This window comes from Macaca nemestrina, chromosome 15, assembly GCF_043159975.1.
Source record: "Macaca nemestrina isolate mMacNem1 chromosome 15, mMacNem.hap1, whole genome shotgun sequence".
In the NCBI taxonomy this organism is placed as follows: domain Eukaryota; kingdom Metazoa; phylum Chordata; class Mammalia; order Primates; family Cercopithecidae; genus Macaca; species Macaca nemestrina.
The window spans coordinates 69,866,399-69,879,377 of NC_092139.1; the positions used below are offsets into that span (position 1 = coordinate 69,866,399).

General features: G+C 42.8%; 1 protein-coding gene across 1 annotated transcript in view; it reads right to left on the minus strand.

Moving 5' to 3' along the window:
• Window positions 1–12,979, minus strand: part of LOC105466821 (protein sel-1 homolog 2-like) — a 150,342-nt gene that overhangs the window by 6,475 nt on the left and 130,888 nt on the right. Inside the window, exons 13-16 of the mRNA XM_071079852.1 lie at window positions 12,107–12,184; window positions 5,604–5,666; window positions 4,971–5,058; window positions 2,231–2,379 (exon numbers count right to left, since the gene is read on the minus strand). Of these exons, the coding sequence (XP_070935953.1) occupies window positions 2,231–2,379; window positions 4,971–5,058; window positions 5,604–5,666; window positions 12,107–12,184 (378 nt within the window). The remainder of the gene's footprint in view (window positions 1–2,230; window positions 2,380–4,970; window positions 5,059–5,603; window positions 5,667–12,106; window positions 12,185–12,979) is intronic.

A 12,979-nucleotide genomic window follows, 5' to 3' on the forward strand; every position in this document is an offset into this window, starting at 1 on the left:
ATTATTATACTTTAAGTTCTAGGGTACATGTGCATAACGTGCAGGTTTGTTACATATGTATACTTGTGCCATGTTGCTGTGCTGCACCCATCAACTCGTCAGCACCCATCAACTCGTCATTTACATCAGGTATAACTCCCAATGCAATCCCTCCCCCCTCCCCCCTCCCCATGATAGGCCCCGGTGTGTGATGTTCCCCTTCCCGAGTCCAAGTGATCTCATTGTTCAGTTCCCACCTATGAGTGAGAACATGCGGTGTTTGGTTTTCTGTTCTTGTGATAGTTTGCTAAGAATGTTGGTTTCCAGCTGCATCCATGTCCCTATAAAGGACACAAACTCATCCTTTTTTATGGCTGCATAGTATTCCATGGTGTATATGTGCCACATTTTCTTAATCCAGTCTGTCACTGATGGACATTTGGGTTGATTCCAAGTCTTTGCTATTGTGAATAGTGCCGCAATAAACATACGTGTGCATGTGTCTTTACAGCAGCATGATTTATAATCCTTTGGGTATATCCCCAGTAATGGGATGGCTGGGTCATATGGTACATCTAGTTCTAGATCCTTGAGGAATCACCATACTGTTTTCCATAATGGTTGAACTAGTTTACAATCCCAGCAACAGTGTAAAAGTGTTCCTATTTCTCCACATCCTCTCCAGGACCTGTTGTTTCCTGACTTTTTAATGATCGCCATTCTAACTGGTGTGAGATGGTATCTCATTGTGGTTTTGATTTGCATTTCTCTGATGGCCAGTGATGATGAGCATTTTTTCATGTGTCTGTTGGCTGTATGAATGTCTTCTTTTGAGAAATGTCTGTTCATATCCTTTGCCCACTTTCTGATGGGGTTGTTTGTTTTTTTCTTGTAAATTTGTTTGAGTTCTTTGTAGGTTCTGGATATTAGCCCTTTGTCAGATGAATAGATTGCAAAAATTTTCTCCCATTCTGTAGGTTGCCTGTTCACTCTGATGGTAGTTTCTTTTGCTGTGCAGAAGCTCTTTAGTTTAATGAGATCCCATTTGTCAATTTTGGCTTTTGCTGCCGTTGCTTTTGGTGTTTTAGACATGAAGTCTTTGCCCATGCCTGTGTCCTGAATGGTACTACCTAGGTTTTCCTCTAGGGTTTTTATGGTATTAGGTCTAACATTTAAGTCTCTAATCCATCTTGAATTAATTTTCGTATAAGGAGTAAGGAAAGGATCCAGTTTCAGCTTTCTACTTATGGCTAGCCAATTTTCCTAGCACCATTTATTAAATAGGGAATCCTTTCCCCATTTCTTGTTTCTCTCAGATTTTAAATTTGTATAATAAACTTTCCTGACTTGGAGGCTATATGGAAGAATAAGAATGTATCACTAGTGTGTGTGTGTGTGTGTGTGTGTTTCTGTTTTAAAGGGACTTTCTGAGCAGTGCGGCTCTGCAAGGGCAAGTTCTAAGGCCATAGCTGATGTGAAAAGGAGAGAACGAAGGGAAGACAGTGCCGAAGGGTGTAGGTGACATAACTGTGAGGAAGGTGTGCAGAGCCCTAGGGGGACAAATGTCAACTTAGCTGAATAGCCCTTATGTAACCAAAAGAGGTTAGACATACATAATTCATTAAGAAGTTGGCAAAGGAGCAAATCTAAAGATAGATCATTAGCTGGCAGCTTTTGAAATGAGCTTCAGAGGGGCCAGATTGCAACATAGAGTATTTATGCTGGTGCAGCAGACGTGTTTAATAAATCAATGAAGGACATTAAGGTCCTAAAAGCATTCTTTTGGAAAGCGTATCACTGGCTCAGACTGAAAGAATTCACTTTCTCAATTGTCATCCAAATCATCAAAAACCAAAGAATGCTGCTTTCTCGGAAGAAGTGGGCTACATTTTCTAGGCTAAATCTAGCCTTTCGTTTCCCAAGTAGCAACTCCCTATCCCACTAGAAGTCCCACATTGCCCTGGTGATTTGATTGAATGCTGAAACAGAGCTCCTTAACTGCATATTGAGGTGAGCTCTGAACTTGATGAAAAGCCAAATGTCAGAGAGAGGAGAGATCTTTTCTCTGTCTCCCCCACCCCAAGTTACATCACTGCTTTTCCCCTCTGACAAATGTCAGTATTCACATTGTCAACTGGAAGAAAAGAGGTAATATTTATAAAATCAAAGACACCAACAATTTAAGAACAGTATCACCTCCTCTGTGTCATATATGACAAGTGCTTTAAAAACAACCTCATATTGCATTTACCTCCACAGCAGTTCTGCATGATCTTACTACTCCTGTTCCTGTTGCATACATCTCGGCCAGACAATAAATGGCGAGGGGCTGCCCACTCTGAGATGCCAAGTAAAAATATTTGAAGGCAAGTTTATAATCCTTCCATATTCCAGAGCCAGCTGAAAATTAAAATCATTTTAAGCCATCCCTTATTGACTTTATTTTTTATATTATAATCACTGAATATAATAGTCATAGTGATGCCTGCTATGTAAATACGATGGGAAAAGCCAACCAAAAGTCAAGCTACTCTAAATCCACTATTTGTGAAGGTGGGGGTGAACACTGAGTTTGATTCTAAGTAAGAATATGGAAACTTATATTCTTGAGCCATTCTGAAAAAAAAAATCGAGAAAGAAGGACTACTTAGTCTTGTGAAAGTATCTCCCCACTATGGCATAACTAAAGTTAATGCAAAGGAAATAAAGTGATGGTCTCTGAGGACCCAAAGCCCCACTATGATGCATCTCGCCATCTTTGTCATCCTTCCATATCAGGGCACCCATACAGCTTCTCCCAGCCACAACTGTGGCATATGCAGCAGGTAAATCCAAGCTCCAAGAAGCCGAACTCTCACCAAACTCCTGCTTAGAGCAGGAATAGGCATTTGAAGCTAGATCAGAGAACCAGCAGACTCCCAGCAGCCAAAATTCTTGTCCTGGCTCTCTCATTAGTTCTTTTGTGAGTTGGGCACTTTATTTGCAAAAGTGAAGGCTTTCCTTAGATTATCTTTAAGTTATCTTCCAGCTCTAACACTGGAGCCTTTAGAAGCAGTGCCATGTAGCGATTAAGAGCAAAAGCTCTGGAGGCAAATAGCTTGAGTTTGAATTCCAGCTCCACAACTGTGTGATCCTGGGCAAGGTGTCCAACCACAACATTGGCTTAGTTTGCTCATCTGTCCACTGTGGGATACTCCGTAGATGTGTTGAGAGGATCAAATGAGTTAAAACATACAAAGACTTAATATACATTAGCCATGACTATTTTTCTTATTCTAGAAACTTGGGAAATCTGGTAGATCCCGAGCCAAGAACTTGGAATGAACTAAAAGAACGAGGCCATCTTAGGCAACCTCAACCCCCCAAGATAGTACAAAACAGGTGCTCCTGCTGGGCCACTGTGGAAAATGCCAGTGACCCCTTGACTGGATGTGACCTCCTTGATGATGCGGTCTGCTGCTGCCCTGGCTCTGCCTCTGACATGAAGGACTTGGTGGGGATACTCAGGTGTGTTCAGATGTCCTGCTGTTTATCTTGGCCACTTCCTCTCTCACTCCCCACAGAGATTATTACAAACTTTCATGGCTTTCTGAGACCTCCTAGCCAACCACTCTACTTTTGCTCACAGAAGTCAACTTTGTACCTACTAGATCATTGAAGAAAACTTCATATCGTTTTTCCTCACTCGCCTCTCTCCCCATCCCATTCCCCCATACTTAGATTCGCATCATCCTTTCCACCCTCCAGTCTTTGAGGCTGAGCAATCCTGCCTATCTATCAAGGTTAAAGAGGCTTCCACTGCTCTGCGCCCAATCATGTGCTAATACCACCAAAGTTTTTCAGAATCTCTTTCCATCAGTTATAATTATGCTCAGGTCTCTTGCCATCTTAAAAGTAACACCCTCTGGGTCCTTAGTCCCCCTAATGCTGAGTTCCTTCTCTCTCTTTCCCTTTAAGGGCATGCTGCTTGCAAGAATACTTTTATTTCTCAAATTTCTGATCTCAAATTCATGCCATTGTCATCCGGCTTCCACCCCAAGCAGTCCAATGACGTCACCCACGTTCTCTGTATTGCCAAGTCTTATAGATATTTCATTCTTTCTTACTTGTTTTTTTTTTTCTTTTTTTGAGATGGAGTCTTGCTCTGTTGCCCATATTGGAGTGCAGTGGTGTGATCTTGGCTCACTGCAACCTCCACCTCTTGGGTTCAAGCGATTCTTCTGCCTCAGTCTCCTGAGTAGCTGGGACTACAGGCGCCCCTCATCATACCAGGCTAATTTTTGTATTTTTAGTAGAGACGGGGTTTCACCATGTTGGTCAGGCTGGTCTCGAACTCCTGACCTCATGATCTGCCCGCCTCAGCCTCCCAAAGTGCTAGGATTACAGGGGTGAGCCATCATGCCTGGCCTCTTGTTTTTTAAACCAGGTTTCTCACTGCATTTCACAGGGGTGCTCATTCATTTACTCTTCCTTGAAAGTTCTTCCCTTGGCTCCATTAAGATGTGTGTGTGTGTATATATATATATTCTCAGTGATGTACTTCCCCTGCCTACCCTTCAATACAGAATGGAGGATCACTAGTTATCTACCATGGTCCATCGCTCTTTCCTCTCACCCTCTTGCTCCTTTCCTTTTGCAGCCTCAACTACTCTTAACTAACAGCTGTGTGCTGATGCCTCTCGAACCTTCTCTGTAAGTTTGAACTTTCTTATGAGTTTCATACTTGCTTCTGAGGATGTGCATGGGATATCGCTAGCACCTCCAACTTAACCTTGTCATAGGTGAGCTTCCTGACTCTGCACCTCCTTGTCCCCTCTCCCAACTGGTGTACTTTTCTTTAGTCTTTTTCAAATTCTTATTTAATTTGTTGCCTAAATGCTCTGTCTAAACCACTCACACCAACCGTTTGATGTTTGTTATAAAAGGAGCAGACTTAATATTAATAGTGCATATGTCATTCTAAATAAAGCAGCCGTATTTATGGCACTTACAGTAGTACATGAAGCCTAACTGGAACTGTGCATCGGGCCACCCTTTCTCCGCAGCTTTCTGAAAGTATTTAAGTGCTTCGGCATAATTCTGCAGATAATTACACTCTATTACTCAAAGGCACAAGTAAAACTCCATGGAAACAATTGCCTTCCACTTTTTAAAAGGAGTATAGACAGTGCCCTATGTGATTTAGGCTAATTAAAATAGTATCAGAAACATTATATATTTTATTTCATTATTATATTAGACTCTATTAGGAGCTAATGTCTCATTTTCATCATAATTATGTCTTTTTCTACCTTGACAGTACATTTTGTTAGATATTGGGGGAAGGTCACTTAAAAGACTAAGAAGATAAATTTCTCCATCAATAAAGTCCTCAGAGGAGAGATGATTTCTAAGGTTACTTAGAATCTATGATTCTAAGATATAATTAGAATTACTATTATTGTCACAAGCTTGTTCTTCAGTGTCTCTTTGGCAGATATTTCACTGGATTTATTCTCTATTATCTGATATAACAGTTTGGCATACCAGATAATAGAGATGAATTCCTTTAAACTAATGAATGACCATGAATTTTACCCTATAAATTGCTACAAATGAAAAGATAATAAAATAATTCAACTTACCACGGGAACTCCTTTTCCATAAAAGTAAAGAAGACCAAGCCCATGAAGGCCAATTGCATTGCCCTAGAAGAGTTTTAAAAAGCCAAGTAAAGTCCCAGAAGAATTCATGATAAGGAAAACTACTGCAAAATTGTTCAAAATATTTGACATACACCCAGTAAGAGATTAATCAAGGCAGTTGACCGGTTATTCTGACCCACTCTAGTTTCTCCTTTTATACTTTCATAAACCCTTCTGGCTAGAAAAGGGAAGAGGGAAACAAAAGTCAAATCTCTCCTCCATTCTTGTATTCAGCACTTATTTAGGACTTGCTTTGTATATGATTCCATAGTAGGCACTGGGCAGAGGTAGGAGGTGAAAGGTAAAAGATGAAGAAGCTATAATCCCTGCCTTGGAGAATTCACACACTACTGGGCTCTGAGCCATGTTAAAAGGGAGGGGCAGGTCAACACTTCTTAAGAGTTCTGTCAAATGTGGTAAGTCCTAAAGTTGAAATAGATTGAGGCCGGGCGTGGTGGCTCATGCCTGTAATCCCAGCACTTTGGGAGACTGAGGTGAGGGGATCACCTGAGGTCAGGAGTTTGAGACCAGCCTGGCCAACATGGCGAAATCCTGTTTCCACTAAAAATGTAAAAATTAGCCAGTCGTGGTGGCAGACGCCTGTAATCCCAGCTACTTGGGAAGCTGAGGCAGGAGAATCGCTTGAACCTACGGGGCGGAGGTTGCAGTGAGCCGAGATTGCGCCACTTCACTCCAGCCTGGGCGAAAGAGCAAAACTCTGCCTGAAAAAAAAAAAAAAAAAAAGAAAGAAAGAAAGGAAAAAAAGAAGTAGATTGAGAGTGTTACAGACACCTAGAAGAGGGACGCTCTAGTGCCTGATTGAGACTAGGAACTGAAGAAGATCGAATTGTCAGGAGTGGGGGTGGTGACATCTGAGCTAGGTCTTAAAGGATGTGTAGGAATTTTCCAGAAGGGAGAAGTCTATCCAGACACTTGTTACCTACTCAGGTCTAAGGAGGTTGACATAAATGGCCAAATCACATTTTAGAGACTGTGGATTTCAGTCCAGCCACTACAGATAGTAAAGCATTGTTGGTATACTTCTTTATTCAAATTTATTGCTTATAACATCCCTGATGTTTCCTTTTCAACTTGATGCTAAATTAATTGCCATTTATTTTCTGATTAATATTCTGAATACTCTAAGGAAGGGAGTATTTCACACATTTAGTAGTCAGCACATGTTCAAATATATAGATATTTAGCATATCAATTTTGGATGAAGAGTGAACTTTGAAAGTGACTTTCTCAAGGAGAAAACTCTTTCTTTCCATCTCCTATCATGCATTTCACCCTCTAGTGACTACAGTAAGAAACTGTGATTGACCACCTGATTTTCTTTTTTTTTTTTGAGATGGAGTCTCACTCTGTTGCCCAGGCTGGAGTGCAGTGAGGTGATCTCGGCTCACTGCAACCTGTGCCTCGCGGGTTCAAACTATTCTCCTGCCTCAGCCTTCTGAGTAACTGGGATTACAGGTGCGTGCCATCACACCCAGCTAATTTTTTGTATTTTTAATAGAGACGGGATTTCATCATGTTGGCCAGGTGGGTCTCAAACTCTTAGCCTCAAGTGATCTGCCCATCTCAGCCTCCCAAAGTGTTGGGATTACAGGTGTGAGCCACTGTGCCCTGCCGACCAACTGACTTTCATTCAGCAGATCTGTAGGTATGTTTTACAGGTTTCTAGTATTTCTGCAGGAACTTATATTCTAATAGAAAGCTCTCCAAATTTCTTCTTACCACCTATATTTAGTTATTGTAGATGCAGCCAGAGTAACCCTCAGTAACACAGGAATAGCACATAAATAGAGAAGGCATATTTCAAAAATGGTTTCAAGACTCCAAGTTTTGAGCCTATCGTATGAGAGGATCTGCTATTGTAAGAGTTCTTAAGGACAGTACATCCGTGTTTAAAACAGATGGTATAATTCTGCTCTCTTCTTCCCTCTTCTCTCCTGGTCACATGTCTTGTGGTTCTGGGAGTCTCGGGTTGCTCTGCTCTGAAAGTAGTAAGGCTCAGTGTGATGAATGTGGCAAAGTCTAGTGAGTCCGTCTTCTTCTAATTAGCCTCGTTTAGATGTCATCTTGAATTGTAGTTCCTATAATCCCCATGCATCATGGGAGAGACCTGGTGGGAGGTAATTGAATCCTGGGGGCGGTTACCCCCGTGCTGCTGTTCTTGTGATAGTGAGTGAGTTCTCATGCGATCTGATGGCTTTATAAGGGGCTTTTCCCTCTTTTGCTTAGCACTTCTCCTTTCTGCTGCCATGTGAAGAAGTACGTGGTTGCTTTCCCTTCTGCCATGATTGTATGTTTTCTGAGGCCTCCCCAGCAATGCTGAAATGTGAGCCAATTAAACCTCTTTCCTTTGTAAATTACCCAGTCTCAGGTATGTCTTATTAGCAATGTGAGAATGGACTAATACAGAAAGGAAGGAAACAGAAATGAAAGGAGGGAAGGAAGAAGGGAGAGAGAAAGGAGAAAGGTTAAAATAGCAGGGACAAATTACTTTCTCCTCTAAGGGAGTCCCTGGGACCCCAGGGGCTCAGTGAATTACCCATCACTGTTTAAGACCCAGTGTACCTATTTAGAATTTGTCAGGTGAGGAGTGGCCAGTTCAGATACCTGCAGGAACCATGCCGGTGATATAAGAAATAAAATATGGTATTAGGTCTAACATTTAAGTCTCTAATCCATCTTGAATTAATTTTCGTATAAGGAGTAAGGAAAGGATCCAGTTTCAGCTTTCTACTTATGGCTAGCCAATTTTCCCAGCACCATTTATTAAATAGGGAATCCTTTCCCCATTTCTTGTTTCTCTCAGGTTTGTCAAAGATCAGATGGCTGTAGATGTGTGGTATTATTTCTGAGGACTCTGTTCTGTTCCATTGGTCTATATCTCTGTTTTGGTACCAGTACCATGCTGTTTTGGTTACTGTAGCCTTGTAGTATAGTTTGAAGTCACAAGGATGAGTTTGCGTCCTTTGTAGGGACATGGATGCAGCTGGAAACCATCATTCTTAGCAAACTATCACAAGAACAGAAAACCAAACACCGCATGTTCTCACTCATAGGTGGGAACTGAACAATGAGATCACTTGGACTCAGGAAGGGGAACATCATACACCGGGGCCTATCATGGGGAGGGGGGAGGGGGGAGGGATTGCATTGGGAGTTATACCTGATGTAAACGATGAGTTGATGGGTGCAGCACACCAACATGGCACAAGTATACATATGTAACAAACCTGCACGTTATGCACATGTACCCTACAACTTAAAGTATAATAATAAAAAAAAAAAAAAAAAAGAAATAAAATATGCCGGGTGGTGGAGACAGTGGTGCAGATGGAGACACACAGAGTCCCTGCCCTGCGTGAAGGCAGCAGCAGCTCTCAGCTCCTCTGCTCCAGCTGAAAATGGCAGTCCTGTTTCATTACCGTTTGTCATTTTCTTTTCTCTTTCTTTTTTCTTTTCTTTCTTTTTTTTTTTTTTAAAGACAGACTCTTGCTCTATCACCCATGCTGGAATGCTGTGGAATGATCTCAACTCATGGCAACCTTTGCCTCCTGGGTTTAAGTGAGTTTCATGCCTCAGCCTCCCAAGTAGCTGGGATTACAGGCATTCGCCCCCATGCCCGGCTAATTCTGTACTTTCTGTAGATATAGGATTTCACCATGTTGACCAGGCTGGTCTCGAACTCCTAACCTCAAGTGATCCACCAGCCTCAGCCTTCCAAAGTGCTGGAATTTAGAGGTGTCAGCCACCATGCCTGGCTAGCTTTTGCCATTTTCAAGAAAAGCTGGATGTTTAGATTTGGATGTCAAGTTTACTGATTTATTTAATTTATTTATTTTTTGAGACAGAGTCTTGCTCTGTTGCCAGGCTGGAGTGCAGTGGCAGGATCTCAGCTCACTGCAAGCCTCTGCCCCCCAGTTTTAAGCGATTCTCCTGCCTCAGCCTCCCAAGTAGCTGGGACAACAGGCACATGCCACCACACCCAGCTAATTTTTTGTATTTTTAGTAGAGACAGGGTTTCACCATGTTGGCCACGATGGTCTCAATCTCTTGACCTGGTGATCCGCCCACCTCGGCTTCCCAAAGTGTTGAGATTACAGGCGTGAGCCACCATGCCCAGCCAGCTTACTGATTTTTAAAACACTTTTTGGCCCAGAAAAACCATATGTATAGCCAACCCCTCCAGTATACACCTGCTGTTTTAGGATGTAATGCTGTTGCTTAGGTTAACTGACACGAAGTCAGGGAGCAAATAGGCCTTTCTTTGGCAAATATTTAATAAACCCCTGCTCTGGACCCCTTTATTTAATAACCCCTTGGCAGGACCTTTGCCCTCCTCTAGTTGAGGACACATGGCTTTTGGAAGGGAGGGGAGAAGCAACAGGTAGGAACCAGTTAAATCCCAGCAGCAGGAGTGAATGCAGGGTAAGTTCAGAAGAGGAAAGAGATCATGTGAGCCAGTAAGGGCAGGGGCAGCTCTGTGGCTGGAGGGAGGACTGGGCTGTGCTCTGAGGGATAAGTAGGACTTAGAATAAGAGACTCTGGGAAGGGGAGGCAGATGACAAAAGTATGGAGATGGGGACGGGCCTGACGTTCAGGGGCGCAAGAGAGAACTGGAGGAATGTGGTCCAACATGGGCACAATGTCACATTCAGTCACTGTGCTTGTTTCTAAGTAAATAAGACAAAAGAGGTTGTAAAATCTGTAGCTCTATGTCATGGTATTGATATCATTTAAAAACAAATTTATAAAGCAGTTTTAAAAAAAGTAGTAAGAGTGAGAAATCTCATAAATTGTCCAGGTACTGATCAAGAAGTATGTGGCCATCTCTACCCAATGCCATTTAGAATAATTACCTTAATTGTAAGTTCAGATTTCCTTTGTAAAGGAAAGCAGCTCGGGTTCAGCGCACCAGAGACCCAGATCACTGCTGGTTGGTTCCACAACCCTGAATAGCTTGGAAGCTGAGTTAATTTACACTCCCATCTCCCTGGCATTATTCTTATGGGCTGACAAATCAGTGTTATTTGCCAGATTATAAGACATTTTCCTTGTCACTCCTTTTCAGTCTGCTTTTCCTTGTCATCCTAATCTAATGGTACTTCAGATAACTGCCTTGCTGAGCAACAATTTCATATACACTACAAGGGAGAGAAGCCAAGTACTAGCCTTCTCAGTAATTTACACCACAATAGCAGCAGCTCGGAGGTGCTAGTCACTTATAAATAGGCTCCTAGAGCAGTGTGTGGGTTTTTAAAAACTGGGAACAGTTGAAATGATTCCTGATTTGAGCACATCTTTACTGCCAGTGTTCCAGTATGCAACTGTAAGACAACAAAATGCTTCCTACTGTGCAGGGATAGAAAGTTTACCAAGGCCATTCGCCAAGAGCAGGCCGATGGGTGTTGGGATGAGGCCATCTTTTGTGCATGAAAGGGATTCAGAGGAGTCTACTAAGTCTTATTTGACAGATACCGGCCTCACGGAGCCCAGGAACAAAGGCAGAGACTTCAATGCAGGAGGCATATTATACCATTTCTCTCGTCCCTTGTACAGCTAATTCATTCTGTCTGGAATGTGCTCCAAAGTTCACTCTACCTTACTGGTCCCACACTGCAAAAGATAATAGCGCGCTTACTATGTATCAGGCACTGCTTTAAGTACTTCACAATATGAGGCACAGCCTCCTGAGCAGCTGGGACTACAGGTGTGTGCCAGCACGCCGGGCTAATTTTTGTACTTTTTGTAGAGATGGGGTTTCACCATGTTGCCCAGGCTGGTCTCAAACTCCTGAGCTCAAGCAATCTGCCTGTTTCAGCCTCCCAAAGTGTTGAGGTTACAAGCGCGAGCCACTGTGCCTGACAGGCAAATATTCTTAAATTCCCATTTTACAGATGGGGAAATTGAGGCACAGAGAGGTTAAGTAACATGCTCATGTTCACACATCTAGTCAGTTTCAAGGCTGGCATTCAAGCCAGGGATTCTGTCTCCAGATCTCTATTCTCAGTCTCCTTGCCCTGGCCTCCTCCCTGACAAGCTCCCACCTCCGCCAGAGGGAGCTCTGGCCGACAGAGGGATTTTCCCTTCCTCTGTCCTCATCTCTTTTGTTTCCTGTTCCTGAGCTAGATGGCCTCATCTATTGCATAAGGGAGAGGGGAAAGCTGAACTTCTGTCTGGCTTCCTCCTGGCCTCTGCTAGGGCAGCACAAGCCACTGCCATTTTTCATTTTCCAAGAAGACAAGTCGTAGCTTCCCTTACTGTCATTGCATACTCCCATCACCAATATTATACTTCTCCAGAACACAAAAATCCTTACTGGCCCATTATCTGGGCTTGGGACTTTGAAGTCCATTCTTTGGCACCAGTCTGCATGTAATAAAAGCAATTTGTGTGTATGTGTTTACAGCAGTGCATTAAGGACATACCTTACTGGCTGCCATGGAAAAGTACTTGAAGGCAGTAGCATTATTTTGCGGTGCGGCAGCATTCCCCTCTAAATACATCTAGGAAGAAAAATGAAAAGAGGATAGAAAAAAACAAAATAATTTGAGGGTAATGCAAATATTTTAAAATGAGATAGAGGTAAGACTAGTATAACACATTGAAAGTAGTAAATGCCCACTGAATTGTATATTTTAGAGTGGTCAATTTTGTGTTATTTACATATTTACATTTTACCTCAATTTAAAACAACCAGAAAAAGTAAGAGTACCATTTATTACAGATTTCTGGAGTGACCCTGCCAGAAATGGACCCTGTTTCTGTTTTCTCTCTCTCTTTTGTTTTGCATCTACATTTACTGTGTGTTGCACTTAGGAAGCAGGACATTTGTCCCTATGGTAACTAATGCAAATCGGCTGCAGGGAGCCAAGGGTGGCACATAGGGGAGTGAATAGTCTTTGAAGGAGAGAGAAGAGCATGCATTTCCAGAGGAACCCTCCACCAGGCTACTCTGCAGTCATAGGAGGCCTCCCATCAGAGGTGGCATAAGGATAGCTCTGGTCAGTCTGGAGCTGATTCACACTCCAATGGTAGAGGAGAGAAGGGCCTGATTGGGCTCAGACCTGTACCCGTCTCCAGCACTCAACCAACCTGGATCTCCTCTACGTATTGGGGAGTGGGGTGGTCATAGGCTCATAGCTATGCTCAGAGGAGGAGCCCTGGGCCAGGTGCACTTTTTTATTTTATTTTTTATTTTTGGAGACGGAGTCTCCCTCTGTTGTCCAGGCTGGAGAGCAGTGGCGTGATCTCAGCTCACTGCACCCTCTGCCTACCAGGTTCAAGTGATTCTCCTGCCT